Source organism: Stegodyphus dumicola, chromosome 4 (genome assembly GCF_044657685.1).
Source record: "Stegodyphus dumicola isolate Sdum_Otavi_A_Nest chromosome 4, ASM4465768v1".
NCBI classification, from domain to species: Eukaryota; Metazoa; Arthropoda; class Arachnida; order Araneae; family Eresidae; genus Stegodyphus; species Stegodyphus dumicola.
The window spans coordinates 116,386,824-116,408,775 of record NC_140771.1 but is presented as its reverse complement, the minus strand read 5'-3'; the positions used below and the strand labels follow the sequence as shown (position 1 = coordinate 116,408,775).

At 34.3% G+C, this 21,952-nt stretch overlaps 2 protein-coding genes across 3 annotated transcripts in view; one reads left to right on the top strand and one right to left on the bottom strand.

Moving 5' to 3' along the window:
• LOC146997648 (prefoldin subunit 1-like) overlaps positions 1–12,171 on the bottom strand; it is a 34,916-nt gene extending 22,745 nt beyond the window's left edge. Inside the window, exons 1-2 of the mRNA XM_085815358.1 lie at positions 12,018–12,171; positions 7,571–7,737 (exon numbers count right to left, since the gene is read on the bottom strand). Coding sequence (XP_085671484.1) covers positions 7,571–7,737; positions 12,018–12,053 — 203 coding nt within the window. The 5' untranslated portion in view covers positions 12,054–12,171. The remainder of the gene's footprint in view (positions 1–7,570; positions 7,738–12,017) is intronic.
• Positions 12,172–15,027: 2,856 nt separating this feature from the next.
• LOC146997647 (uncharacterized) lies at positions 15,028–20,976 on the top strand. 2 transcript variants are annotated; one of them, XM_085815357.1, is made up of 8 exons: positions 15,028–15,135; positions 15,232–15,279; positions 15,368–15,448; positions 15,537–15,593; positions 15,677–16,384; positions 17,682–17,987; positions 18,081–18,430; positions 18,513–18,681. In XM_085815357.1, the coding sequence occupies exons 1-8, from the start codon at positions 15,103–15,105 to the stop codon at positions 18,541–18,543; spliced, it is 1,614 nt and encodes a 537-aa protein (XP_085671483.1). In that variant the 5' UTR covers positions 15,028–15,102; the 3' UTR covers positions 18,544–18,681. The 2 variants fall into 2 exon arrangements, 1 of the variants encoding a protein (XP_085671483.1); XR_015040743.1 differs by lacking the exons at positions 15,028–15,135; positions 15,232–15,279; positions 15,368–15,448; ... (1 more) ...; positions 15,677–16,384; positions 17,682–17,987 and adding exons at positions 18,975–19,055; positions 19,142–19,400; positions 19,508–19,834; ... (1 more) ...; positions 20,321–20,732; positions 20,839–20,976 and having other exon boundaries at positions 18,224–18,430; positions 18,513–18,895.
• The last annotated feature ends 976 nt before the right edge of the window (positions 20,977–21,952 follow it).

The window sequence follows — 21,952 nt, the reverse complement described above, 5'->3', positions numbered from 1 at the left end:
CAAAATGCAAACTTGTATATATCATTTTAAAGAGAATTTATTACTGAATTCAATACAAAACACAAAGTTCAATTATTTGCAATACAAAAAGTTAAACAATAATAGTTATCGATATACATTAGACAGTGATGATTGCAGTGAGTTATCAGTACTTAGTAGAGTACCCTTTATTTTTGATTACAGCTTCACATTGACGTTTCATTGAGCTGACAAGAGTTTTAAGCTCTTCTTTTGTTATTACATGATGCCAGGAAACAATTATAGCCTCAATTAGTTCCCTTTTATTTGATGGGTGCCTCATTCGGACAAGAGTTTTCAAATGGTGCCACAAATTTTCGATAGGATTGAGGTCAGGACTGTTTCCTGGCCATGACAACAGTTTAATGCTCTTTGTACGAAACCACGATATTTTGGCTGTGTGGCAAGGAGCAGAATCCTGCTGAAAAATAAACGAAGCATTGTTGGGAAAGAGATCTCCGATGGAGGTAGAAGTTTTGGTTCTAGAATAGTGTCAATGTATTTTCTGGCATTCAGTGTCCCATCGATGACATGAAGGCGACCAATACCATCTGCTGACATGCATGACCTAATCAGAACACTAACTGGGTTCGTCACAGTTGCTTGAATGCAGCCAGGATGTAGCTCTTCTCCTATTCTAGGTCTTACATATTTTCGCCCATCACTACCGAATAACGTCCTTTGCCCACAGTAGTCTTTTTTCTCGTTACTGAAAATTAAGATAAGGCTTTTCTCGTGGAATTCTACCTCTCAGTCCAACATCTAATTTTCTCCTGATTGTTCTTGAACTGACAGAAACACCAGCATCATTCAGATCACTTCTGATGGCCGCTGATGACATTTTTCTATCTTAGAGACATAGTCTTTTTATTCTTCTGTCATCAATAAATGTGGTGCACCTTTTTGGGCCTTTTCCTTCTTTGTTTTTTATTGAATTTGTCTCCTGATATCGTAAACAAAACTTTCGGACTCCAGATGTAGTCACTGAACCACCCACCTGTCTTGCAATTTCAGCATAGGAAAGACCACTTTCTCTTAACACAATAATATTACATCTCTTTCTAGGTGTCCAATCTACTCTTTTATTTGATGTCATTGCGTCTTGACTAAATATTAAAAATCTTTACAAAAATTCCTACTTGTAATTGCAGCGTATCAGAAACAGATCCTCCTTCTACAGGACAAAGCAAAATAATGAATTGTTTCAAGTATAAACATGATGTCAGCTTCTTCTGGCAGTTACTAACATTTGATTGGTTCTCAGAACAAGAACAGTGATTGGCCAGGAAAGCTAGACATTACCAACCACTTCATAACTGTGTTTTTTATTTATATTAAAGTACATATAACTTTTTTGGTATTGCAAATAATTGAATTTTGTGTTTTGTATTGAATTCAGTAATAAATTCTCTTTAAAATGATATATACAAGTTTGCATTTTGCAAAACGTAACATTTTCTATAAGCATACAAAGTTAAAAAAAAAAAAAAAAAATTTCTAAAAGTGTCCACAACTTTGGCCACCACTGTATATATATATTCGGGACTTTGGGTTTCAAAGTTTTTGTTCCTTTATAATTAGGACTTTTATTTTTAAAAGAATTTATAAACATAAACCAAAAAGGTGGCAATGAAAATTTTTATCGGCAAATGTTGCCAAGGTAGTTGCAATAGTACACAAGTACCCAAGGTGCTCAGTTAAAAGCTGTGCCTTTTCCTAATGCCCAGCTTGATTTTGCAAAGAGAAAACAATGGTTTGATGACTGGATAAGTCTTAGAAATGAATGGCATACCCTCCTCCACACTGCTGCAATTTAATCATTTCAATGCATTAATGCTGATTCAGTTAAATTACCTTATCCAGGCACAGCTTTCGATTTGTGAAATAAGTATCATGGATATGCATATTTCAGATGGCTGGTTGATTATAGAGGTATAAAATTCTGAATATCTTTCATTTGTAGAAAGATTTCAAAAGTTAAACTGTTCGAAATGTTCTTGGCGAAAAAAAGGTGTTCTACCCAAAAATTAATGCATCAAATGTTTGCAGAATTTCCCATGCAACCTAGATGATTTTTGTTACTCGAAGCTTGACAAATTTCAAATCTAATAATCCTAAACATTAGAAAATGCTCATATATTTATGAAAAGTCAGTGATATTAATTATAAACATAAAAATTTGCTTAATCATGCATTTTTGAGTTGAAATGAAAATTCACTACACGAAGAAAAGTAAGAATTTTTAAGCTATCATTTACTTAAATCAATTACACAGGATAGATAATTTTAGTTTCTCCTGTACACCAAAGTGATGGAAAATAATTTTCTTACTATTAAAAGTGTTCTAATTTTGCACGAAATTATGGTTAGTATTTTATAATGGAGAATATGAGCACAGATAACCTGATATATTCATTTTGTAAATCTATACAAGATCATGATATGCAAATTTCCTGCTAAAGTTGCAAGTATTTAATTGGCTTGATAAATACAATTAATTGCTTTAATCATATTTATTGCATTTTTATCATTTCAGAATTGCAATCACATTTTGTGATTTGCATTATAACCCATAGCTTTCTCTAAAAGACATCTGTAGATCCTAACTGATATCAGGTTAAACAACAATTTGTATTGAATCCCACAGAGTAAGGAATTATTAATTTTTAGCAAATTTCTTTATGCACTGATAAAACAAAGCAAATATTTGGAAATACACTTTATGGGGTAATACAGACAAAACTGGTGCTTTTGTGTTATTGGAACCCAATACAGAAATGTATGCAAGTCTGTATTTATACATGTATGTTAGTACTTATGTAAGTGCATACATATGTGTTTATATATAGATATGTCATACACACATTTCTGCATGTATGTAGATATGTCATACACCATACATACATTTCTGAATCTGGTCTCAATTACAGAAATGTACCATAAAATTAAGACATTCAAATTAGAACAGCAGTCTGCATCAGGACGATTATTGCATTAAAATATACTATGGTGTGGAGAAATTTAAAGTCAATAAAATTGTGTAAATATAATTTTAGTTCAAAAAATATGGCACAACTCTGATAAACGCCCTAATTTCACCAAATGTGGCGATATGTGTTTTATGTTGGTTTTTGGCGCGATTGCGTGTTATATGGCAACCATGTCGATGTTGAAAAATCTTTTGGTGGAGTAGTTTAATAATTGCTAGTTGGTTCGTGTCGCGTGTATTTTTGAAATGGCCTATGTTGCGATGAAAGACGTGGTGGGAAGGTTTCAGCCGCGTATTTTAGATTGTGTGCAGAGTAAATTTAGTATGAAAAGGTACGATGTTGAAGTTGTTAACAAGTTTTTTGTTCCCGGATGTATTTATGGGGATCGTAGTGTATTTTTTGAATTTCTGTGGGAGTCGGGACTTTTAAAACGGAGTTTGACGTGTCCGAAATGCGGAGCCGATATGGGAACTCGGACGAAAAATGGTGTTTCTGATAGACTTGTGTGGGTTTGTAGTAAAACTGTTGCTAATAAAGTATGTGGGTGTCAGCGGAGTTTAAGGTTTGGATCTTGGTTTTCGTGTAGCAAGTTAACGTTGGAGGAAGTTTTTATTGTTACTTTCGAAATTTTGAATCGTAGGAAGGCATGTGATATAGCAAAATCGTGGAAGTTTTCTTCACAGACGTTGTGTGACTGGTGAAATTTTATTAACGAATGTATTTTGGACTTCGTATGCTCTGTATCTGAGAAGATAGGGGGAAGATATTTCTGCTTTTAAAAGAAGCTTTCATTATGGTAAGTGCATTTTATTTTATTGTTTTCATTTTGTAGAATGTTATATTCATTGTTTTTTGCATGAATTTCCGTTTTTATTGTTGTTTTTTGAATTGTCTAAAATTTATTTTAGTTTATTTTCTTGATTTGTTTTTAGTGTAGATTGTGCAACTCGTAGATGTTTCTTAAAGTTGAAACAGAACGCTGTGTATATGGTATTCTTTGAAATTCATTGTTGTTATGTTAATTTATTAAAGCAAGGTGTGCGTAGTTCGTAGATTCGTTCGTTGCCTACAGCGTGCCATGGATTCTTGTCAAATATTTTTGGTTAGAAACTTTACGTTTTTGCTATCTAAATTTTTGGTTTTTGTTTTGGATTTTTAGCTTAAATCGTGTGTTCAAAGCGTAGTTTTTGCATGTGCGAAAACCGTGTTTTTGGAGACATTTTAGGCTTAAAGTTCGAAATGTGGACAAAATATTTAGATAGTAATATGGCAGCGTGAAGTTTCTCGCCAAAAATATTTGGCGACTTGAGGGTGCATATCAGAGTAGTTCCAAAAATATAAATGAAATCATAAATTTATTTCCCAAAATGCCAAATTAGTAGTCATGATTTTACAGCTAAGTATTTTTGCTACTGCCTTCATAGCCATTAGCTTTGGTTAATTTACATAAATGTTCCTAATAAATATTAAATGCTAATATAAGTGCTTATTATGCGTAATGAAAAATGCTACATTTAATCAAAAATAAATATAGAAAAATTATTTCGGAACTACTCATATATGCGCCCTCAGGTCGCCAAATTTCTCACCAAACCTCTAAGCCGCGGTATTACTATCTAAATTTCAAAGTCTACATTTCGAATTTTAAGCCTAAAATGTCTCCAAAAAGGCGGATTTCGCACATGCAAAAACCACGTTTTGAAGACACAATTTAAGCTACAAATCCGAAACAAAAACAAAAAATTTAGATAGCAAAAACGTAAAGTTTCTAATCAAAAATATTTGACAAGAATCCATGTACACAGTGATACATTTTAACTTCAAAAAACATCTACGAATTGCCCATTCTAAGCAGAGAAGGAATCTACGAACTACGCACACTTCCCTTCAATAAATGAACGTAACAACAATAAATTTCAAAGAATATCATGTACACAGCATTCTGTTTAAACTTAAAAAAACATCTACGAATTGCACATTCTGGGAATTATGCACAAATCAATCAAATAAACTAAATTACAAAAAATTCAAAAAACAATAGCAACAGAAATTCATAGTAAAAGAACAATGAAGATAACATTCTACAAAATAAAAATAGTAAAATAAAATGCACTTACCACAATACATTCCTGAATAAAATTTCAATTTCGCCAGTCACACAACATCTCTGAACAAAAGTGCCACTATTTTGCTATATCACATGTCTTTCTGAAATTCAAAATTTTGAAAGTAAGGATAAAAACTTCCTCCAAAGTTAATATAGTACATGAAAACCACAATCCAAATCTTAAACTCCTCTGACAGCCACATACTTTACCAGCAATCATTTGACTGCAAATTCACACAAGAAGTATCAGAAACGCCCTTCTTCGTCCGAGTTCTCATAGCAGCTCCGCATTTTGGACTTCCTTTTTTCCAAAAATACACTTCAATCCTCATAAACACACCCATGAATAAAAGATTCATTAACATCTCCAACATCGTACCTTTTAATAGTAAATTTACTTTCCATACAATCTAAAATACGCGACTGAAATCTTGCCACCACGCCTATCATTGCAAAATAGGACATCTCAAAACATGCATGATGCGAACCAACGAGTAATTAAACCACTTCAGCAAAAGATTTTTCAACGTCAACAGGGTTGTCATACAACATGCAATCGTGCCAAAAAACAGCGCAAAACACATATCGCCACATTTGGTGATATTAGGGCACATACAAGAGTAGAGCCATTATTTCTAAATATATCAAAATTTCAAGGAAGTAATTATCAAAAAGCATCAACTGCAAAAAAATTAAATTATTTATGAATAAAACTGCAAAATGATGATTCAATTACATATTATTATGCAATATACAAAATGTTAATATTTTGATTAGAATTATAAATAATATGTACTTTATACTGATAAATTGTTTCTACAGAGTTAGTGTATACATTAAAGTGGTTAGAGAAGCCTGATTGCAGTACCGAAGAGCCCGGGTTCGAATTCCAGAGGAGGTATGGATGTAGTTGTCTGGTCCTTCATAGGCAAAGGTGGCCTACCTATCAGGTGCCTCGATAATAAAAAGACCACCACATCTGGCCTTAGGAGTGGCCGATGCCGTCATAAGTAAGTGCACGCCATTGGGGTGGGAAAGAGTTAGTGTAATTTATTGGTACAACGTTCAGTAGGTGAAAGTTAGGGCAAACAATTAACAATGCACAAGTAAAAACGGTTGATCTTTACATTATGGTAACTTGGCGTTTTTTTGGCGAAAACTTGCCGACCAACTCTCCTACAGCAACCCTCTATTTTTTTTTCCCGCCGCCATTTTGTCTTCACGAAGTAAAGACATGTTTCTTTTCTTTTTATCTACTGAACACTTCTTCCAACAATCTACTAGCCGAATTACACTTATGCTAGAAATTTTATCTAACAAAACTGCTTAATCATGACAAATATTCACTGCAAAATTGGGAAAAAGTGCACAATACCATACTCCTTACGCGTTTTTCAAAATAACACATACACATAAACCATGTACATGCCGACTTATTTTTACTTAAATAAACATCCCAGAATTACACAAAAATGGCATTGCGCACACTCTTCACTATATCCATGTACACTGCTTTTTTCTCATAAATTAGAAAAATTTCACGAAAATGCATAACAATTTTCTGAATCTTTAAACCCGGTAAAAAGAACATATATGAAATTACCTGATCGCGAAAAAGTACATACCCTTTCCAAATATGAACATTTCCCCATATAAAATAAATAAAATATCCAAAAACTTTTACCTCTACATTATCTATTATATTACAAACGTCACTAACTAATTCATACCTTTACTTCATTACAAATGGTTACAAATACTTAGTGTCAAATATTTAAATTATTTCCATGCACGTTTACGCAAATTACTTTACTTCCACATTTACTTACATTTAGAACAATGCATAAAAATAATATCCTCAAATAATTAAAAATACTAACCTACCTATTCTTCTTCAGAATCTTGATTACCTGTCCGATAAACTTTTCTTATTTCTGTTTCAGGATCTTTAAAATCATACTTATAGTTCACACCAAGGTACCAGGTAAAATAAATAACTTAATAAAACATCTTTACTTCTATCTCGCACAACCTTAAAGAAACACTTATTACTACCCCTTTCAATCCCACTAAATACCCATTTCGAATTCACTTTAGTTAGGGCCATGGGATCCAAAAATTAACGAACACTGTTTCACACAACACAGAATAAAGGCAAATACAAAATTTCCAGATTTTTTCCCGATTTCCCCCCTTTTCCGATTAAAGAACCGTAATTCGTCCATTAATATCACATGACATATCACATGATCTCTTATTTCCCTCACACAAAATAATGCGTAATCGGAAATGAGTACTGCTCACATTATTACCAAAGTCCCAGGTAGTAACCTTTATCGCCTCCAAAATGTCACCAAACTACCAGTTACCATATTGTAAAGATCAGCCGTAAAAACAGATCATAATACTAGATAATAATATTTTTAAAAATAACTTCAAAAACAAAATTACTTACATTCTTCCTACACCATTATACATAGAAGTGCTTTCAGGCAAGGATTTTAGTTCTTTTTGAGTAAGTTCAGTGTACTGGATAGCTTTTGTAAAAGAATCAATCTGCAGATTGGCAAGTTTTAATTTTTGAGTTGTATCAAGCATTTTGGTTTGTAGCTCTTGAAAAGCCTGAAAAATTAAAAATGTAACTGTTTGAAAATACATTTTAACTTGATATTGTATTACACTAATAATTCTTTTGTGAAAAAAAAATGTCTTTCACTATAAAATATTTATACCTAATCTCGTATAAACCTGGTATATCACATTTCCATTATCAGGGGTGACATGCTAGATTTTCACTTTATTAAAATAGCCATTGTTGCTAATTGATAAATTTGACAAATTGCCTTAATTTATAACAGTTTTATGGAAGAAAAAGAACAATGATTTTTATTGTTTATAAAAAAATTATTCGTTAGATACATACATATTATTCAATGTATATTTCACATTTAAATTACAGATTTATTCTGCCTCCCCAAAAGTCAATAAACCTACTTACAAGTGGATTTGAGTACTGTTCTGGTGAAAATTTTGTGGCATTTGCTCGGAGATGAGATTTGAAGCATTGTTCCTTTAGTGATTTTGTGGCAGAAATTTTAATACAGTTTCTTCTAATGTATGCAAATCCACAGGCAAGTTTTAAAATCAAGTTCAAGACAAAAAACTAATCTCCACTTGCTTATATGGACCACTGAAACATGGAATACAACAAAAAGAATGCGCATGGGAAATAATGACACTGGTTGTTAAAATTGAAGGTTTTTTATGTGCATGGTTGTCAAAGTTTGGTGCATGCTGAAACTTTAGTGATTTCTAATATGGTAATTGAAATAATATGGAAGTACCATATATTATACAATAAAGGATATTAAGAATCAGCAGTTATGACAATAATACTCTTTAACATCATCACCAATGATTCTAGATGATTTTAGTCTTCTTATGTGGTCAGATATTAGTTTTTAATGTTCAATTCTTTTACAAAAATATTTGGGATCTGTAATTCATAGCATTCTTATTTTAGATCAACATCAGTACCTTCTATAAATTTTAAATAAAAAAATACAAAAATATTTGGGATCTGTAATTCATAGCATTCTTATTTTAGATCAACATCAGTACCTTCTATAAATTTTAATTGCATTTATAAATTGAATGCTTTTAGATTTTGTTTTGCAGACATCTTAATAGGGATTATAGAAATATATTAAACTAAAATAAATCATTTAAGATTTACAAAGTTTAAAATAAGAAAATGTATTTGATCAATAACAGAAAAAAAAAACTTTTTGATACTCGAAATCAACATGTACACTGATAGCCAAAGGAAAGTCTGATATAATTTTATTAACGACCTATATTCATTCCTGATCCAAAAAGGAAACATAAAAGTTGCAGAGACCCTTAAGCAAAATCCCTGTTTTTCATTAAGGTATCAAACATTTATTTCATCTCCAACTTAATTAATCAATCAGTAACTGAAACTGAACTTGGATTAGCATGTTCCGGATAAGGTTGCTGACATCTTTTAAAACGTTATTTTTTTAAGATAGCAATCAATCTTCAAATTGGCAGGATTTCCTTATGAAGTTGTTACAAGGAGAAAAACATCGTGCAGAAGAACAGATAGCCTCTTTGAATAAAAAAAAGCTAAAGTGAAGGAGCATGCCAAATTTGGAAATTTTATTTTTAGATAATGATTTTAATCGGATATCCTTACTTTCCAGTGCACAATGCCAAATTTGTACAATTATCTGGCTGTTTTTGAAGTGGAAATAGACTGCTGTGTACATAGTGAGAATAATAGTAATGCATCAAATAATATGTATAATATTTAACATATCATATAAACCTTATTTATGATTCAAATTTGTATTTTAAACTGCATTTCAAAAATTTTTTTAAATATGTCAATGATGTTTGCCAAATTATGATAATTATGGATAATTTGACTTCAAAAAGTTGCCCTTATAAGTAGGTTTACCACAATATATTTTGCTAAAACCAGAACCATTTTGAGAAACTAAAACCTACTAGGGCAATATCTATAACTGAAATAGATTGATGATAAAGAAGTATAAAAAAAAATACTTAGTTAAAAGAAATTTTTAATAACTCAACAGAACATACCATATTATTATGAAGTTATTAGTTTTTATCACTACAGTATGAACTTTCATTAAAAATTCTTTCTTATTCTTAATGGCATAAGAAAATTCACTGCGATTCAGATTTTTTTTTCCGATTCATCTATTCTACTTTTTCTTCAGGCATGATATTGATTATTGAGAATACTCTTCTGAATGGTGCCAATGTGCTTAGCATGCCGAAAGTGTACTCCATTATTTAAATAAGACTGTTCAATGGAATTTTTTTTGTTTCCTTCAAAATGACAGAAAAGTTGTATCCAATTTTCTTAACAACTTTTAGTTTCCCAAATTTCATAATTAGCTGACCAAAAGCTTTTGCAATCATTACATCTAAAAGGTGAACCATGTTTAACGTGTTATTTACAAAAATTTGATTAATTTTTTTCACCTGATGCTAGACTATGTTAATTCACTGTTATTTTACCAAATGAATGATTCTGTTACACCAAAACTATTTTCCCATAACTCAATGTAAAAAAGCAATTGTGTATATTCGGAACTTTTAAAATTTTACCAAATAACTGGGATGATAAAATTGCCACTCTCCCAATTTGTGGATGACATCCACAAATTGGGAGAGTGGCAGTCAAAGCGAGACGTCTGGCAAGCCTACTTATGAGTAAATTTTAGTGAAAGAAGTTTACAACAATGGCAAAATTTGGGAAGAATCTCATTTCTTACTCTATCTAATATATGAATTTTCTCTTTGTTTCTTACTCCATCACACACATTTTTTATAAAGAAAAACCAGTAGGAACTTACATCCCAAAAATATTCAGTGAGAGTAGACTGAAGGGTATCCCTTGCATTATTACGAAGTTGTTTTATTTATCGGCAAGTCAAGAGAGTGCGCAATGCCAAGTTTGTTCAATTCTCTGATGTTTTTTTAAGTGAAAATAGGTTGACATGTACATGAATAAAGTCAAGGGAGTGCGCAATGCCTAGTTTGTGGAATTCTGCGAATTTTTTTTAAGTGAAAATTGGCCAATGTGTACATGGATACCGAGTTTGTGCAATTAATCGACTTGTTATTTTGTCTTTGTGTAGCGGCAATTTTTGGCGCTACATAAAGCCAAAATAACAAGTCAAAGAATTGCACGAACTCGGTATCGATGTACCCCCCAAAATCGCCAAGGGGTACCCGTAAATATACTTTTACGAAATATTCAGAGCATTGAACTCTTTCATTAAAAAACTGGACATTTGGCAACTTTAATCGGGTATTAATTATTTTGTTTTCCCTTTAAAAATAGCTCTAGTGTAGAATTGAGTGCCCCTTTGATTAGGGACAATTCTTTTAAAAATTTTGGAGATGAAACCTCACTTCTGGTTACCATGATTTAGCTTCCTGATTTTAGTTAAATGAAAGCAGATTGATGTGTACATGGACAAATTTAAGGCCATGTGCAATGCCTAGTTTTCTAGAATTTTTTTTAAGTAAAAACAGATTGATGGACACAAGAGTTTGTGCATGCAATTTTTTGACTTCTTGTTTTGGTTTTGTAAAGCGGCCATCTTGAAATTATGCCTTCCTGGCGCCAAAAAAGAATAGCTAAATAACAAGGGGCACCCAATTCTACACTTTTAAAGTAAAAAATAAAAAAAGGATTTATTAACTTGTAAAGGAATTAGGGGAAACTTCAGAATCACCCACCGTTTGGCACGTTTTTAAGAATTGCATATACTCGGTATCCATATACACATCGACCTATTTTCACTAAAAAAAAACATCCCAGAATTGCACAAAAATGGCATTGCGCACTCCCTTGACCTTATCCATGTACACATCGACCTATTTTCACTTAAGAAGTCAAAGAAAATTGACAAAAATCCAATTCTTTACAAGCGCCAAACAAAAAAGTGGGCGATTCTGCACTTTACCCAGGAATTAAAAACATGTAATTTTAAACTTTTCAAAAGCCAGAGTATGAATAACAATCAAAACATTGTTCATCGATTTCGAAAGGACCAATAAATATTCTCTATAATTATATAATTTACGTCAATCGTGACAAATGAAATACAGTCAGCTCTAAAGCTAAAAGCATTCCATATACCAACACTGAGTTTTAAGAATTTTAAGCACATAAATCTTTGATTTCTTAATGCATGCTATTTTGACATATGCGAATATCTTCAAACGCTACAATCCGTGAACACTTCACATCATAAATATCAGTCTTAAACCTTATATAAATATTATAAATCTAATAATTTGTCACATGAATAACATAAACCCGCCTTTCAAAATACCTTTTTAAGCTCTAAGTCAACTCCTTTAGCTGCCATGTTTAAAAGAAGCAACTATATATTGTTGCCATTATATTCAACAGAACACACATTTCACATTACAAACAGTTTACATGTCTTAATTCCCAATACCACTTTACTCTATTTTACTTCCAGCAACTTGATTGGCTTAACTCCCTAAATTGATCGTTTAAATTAAAACTTGAATTACATACCTTTAGGATTTTCAATTTTTAATTTTATTAAATTTTTTTTAAAAATTTAATTTTTTTGAAAAAAAGTTTAATTTAATACTTGACTTTACTTGCTTGTTTCTCAAAAGACTTCATTAGTATTGTTGCGTGCGTACGGTTTCGTTATGAAATGAATGCACAAGTCCGATGAAAAATGAACAAAAATTTATTATTATCACAGCAAAAATGCTTAAATTTTCTGAAATAATCGTGCAGTATTACAATATCTCACAGTAGTTACCTTCTAACTACTCAAATGTCCAATAGAACGTAATTCAAAACAGCTAAAGAACGCTAATTCGAGACTTCACTACAGTCAACAAGAGCAATTTTCTAAACAACAACAAACTAAGCAACTACTACAAACTAAGAAGTTTTCCTCCTTTTGTAGCATTTTAAAATCACGCGCTAGAATTTTCCAGTACTTTCTCGAAATAAAAAAGAGTTATTTATTTATTTAATGCACGCGCTCTTGTATTTTCAATTTTCCGGCTTAGTTTTCTTTTAATATTCGTCACGCGCTGCTCTGCGCGAGAAATAAAACCATTTAATTTATAATTGAACTAACATTAGCTTTTCAAATACCAAATTCATAACACTGCCCCCTTCCCAAGGACTGCACGTCCCGGGCAGTACGATCCCTGGACAGGAAGCTAAACTTACAACTGTGGCATAAATTCATTAATAAGCATTACATTACAATAATAAACAACATGAACAATAAATGCAATAAATAAAACAAATCAAATGCTATCAAATACAAATCAAATACTAAATGTAAATCAAATACTAAATACAAATCAAATCAAATACACATTTAAAAACAAAAAGGACCATGGTCTTATACTATTTACAATTATTTACATTATGTACTATTGCCATAGTAATGAGCTAACCTGTCGTAATGAACGACTTTAGGTTTAGAGTTCGAAGACTTACGAATCCGAACCACGACGTCATTCAGCCTTTTTAGGACAGTGTACGGGCCATCCCAAGGTGACTGTAATTTCGGAAAAAGTCCTTTCCGTCGAGTCGGATTCCCCAACCACACTTTGTCTCCTTCGTGGAATTGATGTTCAGTAGCTCTTGTGTCGTATCGGGTCTTCATCTTCTCCGTCGCCAAGTTGACTGGCTCTCGTGCAAAGTTGTGCATCACTGCAAACCGGGCCTGGAGATCTTGAATATATTCCTCAGGCGATGAAGGAGCATCCGGAGGGCGACCAAACAAGAGATCACAAGGCAGACGAAGGTCACGACCGAAGAGCATCTGTGATGGGGAATAGCCGGTAGTCTCGTGGACAGCACTGCGGTAAACCAGTAAAAACAGTGGTAATTTCTTGTCCTAATCCTGTTGGTTTCTGGAAACCACTAATGAGAGGTTATTAAGGATGGTTCGATTGAACCTCTCTACCATGCTGTCCGACTGGGGATGTAATGGCGTCGTTTGGGTTTTGTCAATGCAGAGTAGTTTACATAGTTCTTTAATTACTGCCGAGGTAAAATTCCTTCCCTGATCTGAATGTAACTGAAGAGACACTCCGAACCTGGAAATCCAGTGCTGTATCATCACCTCAGCTACTGTGACAGCCTCTTGATCAGGAATAGAATACGCTTCATGCCACTTGGTGAAGTAATCAATGACAACGAGTACGTATGTGTTGCCATCAGCAGTTCGTGGCAGAGGTCCCAGGATGTCGAAGGCGATACGTTCAAAAGGCGCCCCTACGTTGTAACGTTGCAGCTTGCCTGGGCTGCGTTTCCTCGGTCCTTTCCGACCTGCACAGGCATCGCAAGATCGGCACCACTTTTATACGTCATCCTTTGCATTATTCCAGTAAAGGCGCTCACCAACTCTCTGTAAGGTCTTCATTATTCCAAAGTGACCTCCAGTAGGGCTGTTATGTAGTTCTTTAAGGATATCAGGAATGCGGGATCTTGGGAGTATCAGCTGCCATCGGAACGTCTTCCCATCATCCGATTCGAATTTCCGGCATAAGACGCCAGTAGTGAGCGCAGGTAACCGGGCGGCGGAAGTGACGTCACAGAAAAGGGGCGCGGCCTCCGCCATTTTGAATTTCTCCAGAAGTGACGACACCAGCGCCATCTTGTATCACGTGATGGAATGACGTAATCATGTTGAGTTTCGTTTTGATTCTGTGGCAACGATCTTTTCAAAGTTTATTTTTTGTGGCAACGACACTATTTTTTATGTTTGTGGCAATGGTCGCTTAAACCACGTGACGTCAACTTTATTATTTTCCTTATTTACCAATTTTTTTCTTTATTATTTTAGTTATTTAATCTTTTTTATTCATTATTTTTTAATTATGTTTCATTATTTATTATGAATTATCCTTTTCAATTATTTAATCCGTCATCTTTTTAATTAGTTTTAATTGACTCCATAATATTTTCATCCATTTTTAATGAATTTTAAAAATAACTCCACGGCTGAGACTCGAATCGCTATCTCTGGAATGGGAGTCTAGCGCTTTACCGCTCGGCTAAGCCCTTCATGTTATCAAACCTGTTATTTTTCCGTTTGGAGCGAAAATCCCCATGACGTCACTAGGCTGGGGGAAACAAGCAAACGTCACCTCTTTCACGTTGCAGCCTGTCGAAACCGCTTCACGATTTCTACATCCGCCGTGGCTAACGTATACAATCTTAACAGCCAATCAGCATTCCGCTAACAATATCTATCTTATTTCAGCCAATCAGCGTATTGCTTTCTTATACATCGTCTATATATTCGCTCGCTTTGATGATCGCAATCATTTCTACTCTGATTCTTGCTGAGTGAACGTCATTTTGACTCTGCCATTTTCCTGCGCCATTTCGTTTTCTTGTACACGATGTCTGCCAAGCGAGTTTATTCTGCATCTAATGTAAGTATTTTTCGCCTGTGTCTGATTTTTTAAATTACTATATTTTCAAAACGAATTTTTTTAATGTGTTATTTATTCTAATTTTTTAATTGTTAGGTGTTATTTGAGGATTCCGATTGTCCTTTCCACGATTCGGATGACGATGTAAGTTTAAATTATTTTACACGTATTTCCTGAATGTATTTTTCTACGTAATATTTTATTTTGAACGTATTCACTTTTCTTTTGTTAGTTAATAGATGAAGTGGATCAAATCTTTATGGAAAATCCTATGGATCTACCCTTGTATTATCAAGTGGGTTCCGGATTTGAGGTAAATTTTAGTTTCGTTATGATTCGATTAGAATATTTTTTCTAGTACTAGAAATGAATGTATTTATTTTTATTTTATTTATTTTTAGACTTCTTCCTCATCAACTCGTGGGCCTGTATACATGGCTGGTTCCGATGAACGTTCGGTGTGTATTTTTCTTTTATCATAATGTCTTTTTGAAAATGTTTGATTATTACCGAGAACTTAATTTTTATTTTTACTTTTCAGCTCGATGAGGCGATAGTGCTTACTGAAAAGTCTCGTCGACGCAACCATAAATATCAAGCCGAGGAAATTACTTTCAGAGCCAGTGTGGACATTGAACGGTTGCCTCTGAATGTGCAAGGAGTCCCGATGGTTCGAATTCCTGACACCGTCCGGGAGTTGTTCGAGCAGCTGATTCGCCGGACAACAGCTGATCTAAGCCTATCAGACATCATCCGGTTCTGCATTCAAGCTGAAGGGTTGGATAAGCCTATCAGCACTTCCTTAATGGTAGTTTCGACTCTCACAGTGGAAAAGATTTTGGCTGCTGTCATGAAAGTGCTACAATCCAAAGACAAAATCGAGCTAGACACAGGATTTGCAGTTGATGTGATCACCATCAGACGACCTGTGGGCGCCGGTGGTAATAGGAAAGTGATCAATATCTCCATCGACAGACTGAGAAAACAGTCAATTTTGTCCATACCCTACGATGAGGAAGGATTGTGTTGCGCTAAAGCAATTGTGTATGCTTTGGCACATCTGAATGAGGACAAAGCTGCTATTAAGGCCATGAAAGATCGTCGTCGACCAGCCCTCGTGAAGCGAGCAAGAGAGCTCCATATGGCTGCGAATGTTCCTTTAGGCCCCAGCACGTTTGCGGAGACAGCCATATTTGAAGATCACCTGCACGTCCAAATTGCCGCCTTTTCTTTGGAAAACTTGAACAGAGTAAGTCATTATTTTTATCTCAAGATATTTCTGTTTTTTAAATGTTTATACCTACAAATATTTTTTCTATATGTTTTCATATCGTAACTTGATTTTAGTTCTTTTATAATTTGTGGCTATATGATAAAAATTTATTTGGGTACATGAATACTTTAAAAAAAATACTTTTTAAAAAATATCAGTTTTCAACGCACTGGAAAATTAAATTACTAGCAGAGTTTATGATCATTTCGCTGTTTCCATAGAGAAAAGTTTTTCGTTTAGAAGTTAAAAAAATTATAGACAAAATTAATAAATTTTTATTTTTAGATTACTTTAAATTGTTAAATTAACTTTATATTTTATGCATGTAAGCAATTCGTTTCCACGTTAAAAAAAGATAACTTGAAATACTGAATACATAGTAAATTTTCTAGATTGTGTTACATTTTTTAGATTATTTTTATGTATGAAATTTATTTATATGCTAAAAACATAACTTGAAAAATTTTTAGATTAATTTTACATTTAACATAAAATTTATATTTTATGCATGCATTTCTTTAGACGCTAAAAATATGTCTTATAAAAAATGCATGGTGAATTTTTGAATTACTCTAAATTTTAAGATTATATTTTATGCGTATTCACGCATAGAATCCATGAATGTATGCAGTTCGCTTCGATGTTAAAAAAAAAAAACCTTGTAAAAATTAATTAGATTTTAGTTTACTTAAAATTGTTAGATTAATTTCTTATTTTATGTATGCAATTCGTTAAAACTTTCACTTTTAAAAAATTTTATTTTTAGAATACTTTAACTTTTTAGATTTTACTTACATGTATGCACAAAGGCAATTTGTTTCTATGTTAAAAATATAATTTGCAAAATGTTAACAGTTAGGCATATATTTCTGATCATTTAAATGTTAAAACTTTAACTTGTAAAACTGAATGCATGGCGAATTTTTTAGATTGCGTTAAATTTTATGTATAAATGCATGCATGTATGCGTTTCGCTTCGATGTTAAAAATATGATTTGTGAAAAAAAAAATGCATGAAGAATTTTTTATTTTTAGATTCATTTTATGCATGCACACAATTCATTAAGATGTTAAAACTTTAAACTATAAAAAATGAATTCACGATGAAATTTTTTTTTGTTTTACTTTAACATATATGCATGTAATTACTTTCGATGTTAAATGCATTAGGAATTTTTAGATCGCTTTATGTATGCAATTAAATGTTAAAAACTGGTTTTACTTTGATTTTTTGGAATTCAAGAGAATTTTTTTTTGTCTTGCTGTATCTTAGGTGGTCTACAAAGGAAGAGAGAGGGCACAACGAATCGATTTGTGGCTTCACGATGGACATTATGATGTCATTAAGTCCCTGAAAGGGTTTTTTGGTAGCAACCATTATTGCACAGCATGTGAAAAGCCGTATGATCATCCGGAAAGCCATAGATGTGCCAATGCGTGCCCTATATGCCTAATTACTGATTGCTTTCCAGGCGTACCCCAACGATGCCAGGATTGTGGCAGTCTCTGCCGATCCGATGCCTGTTATGCAGCCCACAAAGCCCTCACTGGAAACCAAGAGTTTTCACTTTGCGATAGAGTAAGTGTTTTGAAAATATATCTTAATGACCAAAGTTATTTATCATATAATTTTCTCAAAATTGTTATGTTAAAAAAATTATTGTCGTTACAGGTATACCAGTGCAGGGACTACTACCAAGTGATCCGGAGGCGGGATTGCTGTAAAGAGTTGCATAAGTGCGGTACCACCAAATGTCCGTCTTGCGGCCAGTTTGTCGTGGCTGCTGAGCACCGTTGTTATTTGCGACGTGTTGCTCCGAAGAAGTCTGATGACAAGTTCATATTTTTTGACTTTGAAACGGACCAGTCTTCGGGGGAGCATCTCGTAAATTTTGCGGTGGCTCAGTATGCCGACGGCACTGAAAAGGTGTTCCCGGGTTACGAAGCATGCCAAGATTTCTGCGCCTGGCTGTTCACCCCACAACACAAGGGCTTCACCGCCGTGGCACACAACATGAAACGGTAAGTTAAAAATACCATAGTTTGCATGCTTTAATTATGACTATGCTTTCAATATTATTCATGATATTTTTTTTACTTACAGGTTCGATGGGCAGTTCGTGAGCAGTTCGTGATGGCCTGGCTCCTGGAGCAAGGCACAGCGCCGGAGGTGATCCCTAACGGGTCTATGATCATGAGTGTAAGACACCCCAGTCTCAACATTCGGGTCATAGACTCGTTAAACTTTTTACCGATGGCGTTGGGCAAGCTACCGGGATGCTTCGGTCTCACCGAAATAAAGAAAGGATACTTCCATCATCTCTTTAACTCGAGGGAAAACCAGAGTTATGTCGGACCGCTGCCTGAAGCCCGGTACTACAGCCCGGATACCATGAGCACTTCAGCCCGACAAGCATTTCTGTTCTGGCATGAGGAACACAAGGGGGATGTGTTCAATTTTCAAGACGAGATGCTGGCCTATTGCAGGTATGTTTTTTCCTTTTTTCTTGCTTTAATTTTATATTTTATGTTTCGTATATTTAACATTTTCTTTTTATATTCATAGATCGGACGTGGATATTCTTCGCCGCTGTTGTCTGGAGTTTCGAGCCCAGTTTTTGGATGTGGCGGGTGTGGATCCATTCCAGTAAGTTATTTTCTCATTCTGTTCTAATCATGTTTACAATTATGTTATGTTTAGTGTCTCATACCATCCTTTTAATTTCTTTTCAGATACGTGACCATTGCGTCAGCCTGTATGGCAACGTATTGGAGTGGCCACATTCAGCCCAACACGATTGCCATGGTGGCCACACACGGCTACGTCAACTCAATGAATTACAGCCCTGATTCGATCCGGTGGTTAGACTTTGTTGCTGCTTCGGAAGGCATTGCCATTCAACACGCTTTGAACGGAGCCGGAGAGCACAGAATCGCCGGAGTCTCGGTAGACGGTTTCTGCCAAGCAACACAAACCGTCTATCAGTTTCAGGTATGTAAAAAGTAAATTATTTTTCTATATGATTCTTTTTAACGATTTTACACTTCTAATGTTTAATTTACATGTTGAATACTAATAATGTATTCGTGTTTTTTTAGGGCTGTTTCTTCCATGGGTGTAGTTCGTGCTATGACGGGGATATCATCCACCCCTTAAAAGGAGTTTCCATGGCAACGTTGCGAGAGAAAACGGAAGAGACCACACGAAAGCTTCGCAGCCAGAGTTTCCACGTCATAGAAATGTGGGAGCATGAGTTTCAGAGAGAAAAAGAGGAAAATCCGGATCTCCAAGCTTTCCTGGAGCAACACCATCTGAGGGACCGGCTTAATCCTCGAGACTCATTTTTCGGAGGACGGACCAATGCCCTCAAATTGTTCCACGAGGGAGACGCTAAATATGTGGATTTCACATCCCTCTATCCATGGGTTCGTACTTTTTTTATTATTTTAAAACCTTTTCATTGATGATGTGTTTTTTCTGATTTTTATGTATGTTTTTTTGACTTTTTGTTTTATTTCACAGGTGAACAAATATTGCGTCTATCCTGTAGGACATCCAACAATCATTACGGAAAGCTTTGGGGATATAGAAAATTACTTTGGACTTATCCAGTGCCGTGTGATTCCTCCTCGGAACCTCTATCTCCCGGTACTGCCCTATCGGTGTAGGAAGAAGCTCATGTTCCCCCTGTGTCGGACTTGTGCCTTTCTACAGTCTCAGTCTTCCTGTACCCACACAGACGATGAAAGAGCTCTTGTCAGAACGTTCGTATCGGAAGAAGTCAAGCTGGCGATAAAGAAAGGTTACCGCGTCACACATGTAAGTATTCAAAGATTATTTAAATTATTTGTCATAACCCAAATTTATTTAAAATCTTTTGTCATAACTGAAATTTATTCTTTATTTTCTAGATTTACGAAGTCTATCATTTCAAAGAATCGTCTACTTCCCTGTTTCGTTCCTACATTGATCTCTTTCTGAAGATCAAACAGGAAAGTAGCGGTTGGCCTTCGGAGTGTGTGACGTCTGAAGACAAATTAAAGTATATTCGCCAGTATGAAGAAAGAGAGGGCGTCAAGTTGGACGCTGGAAAGATTTCCAAGAACCCTGGGCGTCGACAAGTTGCCAAGTTGGCCCTAAGCAGTTTCTGGGGCAGGTAAGATGATTTCTTTTGGACTTAAATTTTTTGTAAACATTTTTAATTCTTTGTGATTTATGTTGAATTTTTGTTTCAAATGGGGCATGAACGTCAACAAAGCGCAACTGACCTACGTACATACGGTGCCAGAATTTAATAAGATGTTGGCGGATCCTACTAAAAAAGTAAGTTTTCTTATCGATTTTATCCATCTATAAGCTTAGTGTGTTTCAAACTGTTAACTCATAACTATTTTGAACTGTTAACTTATGATTCTTCTTTTATTTTCAGATCAAGGATGTCTTTCTTCCCACGCCTGAGGTGGCTGCCATTTGCTGGGAATCTTCAAAGGAGTTTGTACCGCAGGATGCCTCGACCAACATTTTTCTATCAACTTTTACGACAGCTTGGGCTCGTCTCAAGCTGTATAGTGAAATGGAGAAGCTGGGTCGAGATGTCCTGTATCACGACACAGATTCCATCATCTATGCCTCGAATGGTTGCAACGATCCCCCCTTAGGAAACTTCCTAGGAGAATTTACCGACGAACTGGATGGAGATGTTATCAAAACCTTCGTGTCAGGTAAATACCTTTAAAAAGTTCCTTATTTAATATGTACCAAAAAATGTTTAATGTTTTTTCTATTATCTCTTTTTTTCTCATGATGTTTTATTTTTTCAGGAGGACCGAAAAACTACGCATACCAGACGGCCACTGGGAAAACCTGCTGCAAAGTCCGAGGATTTTCATTGAACTTCCGGAATTCCCAGTTGCTGAATTTTGAAGCCATTAAAAGTCTGGTCTGCAGCCTCGACCGAAGTGAGATCATCTCTCTCCACAACCCCTGCAAAATCACCCGAGAAGCGAAGAGAAGAAAGGTGGTGAATAAACCGGAAACAAAACTGTACAGAATTGTGTTGGATAAAAGGGTGATCCAACAGGACTTGACCACCTTACCATTTGGCTTTTGAAAATAACTTAAAAATATATGGTATGGACAAAAAACGTTTGTATGTAAAAAGATGTTATGCACAGTATTTGCGTGTAAAGACTTATTTAGATAAAAAAAGAAACAGAAGTTTGAAAATTATGGTGTTTTTCTTTTTTTCAAAGAATGGCATGAAAGGTAAGTTTTTATTATTTTAAAAAAATTGTTATATTTTTTCAAAAATTATTATTATATGTTAGTTTAATTAGAAAGAAAAACATAACACAAATAATCAGAAATTAACTTTTATTCATATCTCAAAGTATTACACATGTCATTACAATTTTAGCCACAGCTGCGAAGAGGATTTTCTTTTAGGTCTAGCATACATAGTTTTTACATTCATTAAATGTTTGTTTTTGACAAAGTCTTGAGGAAAGTTGTTAACATTCAGTACATTTTTAAACTGTTCAAAG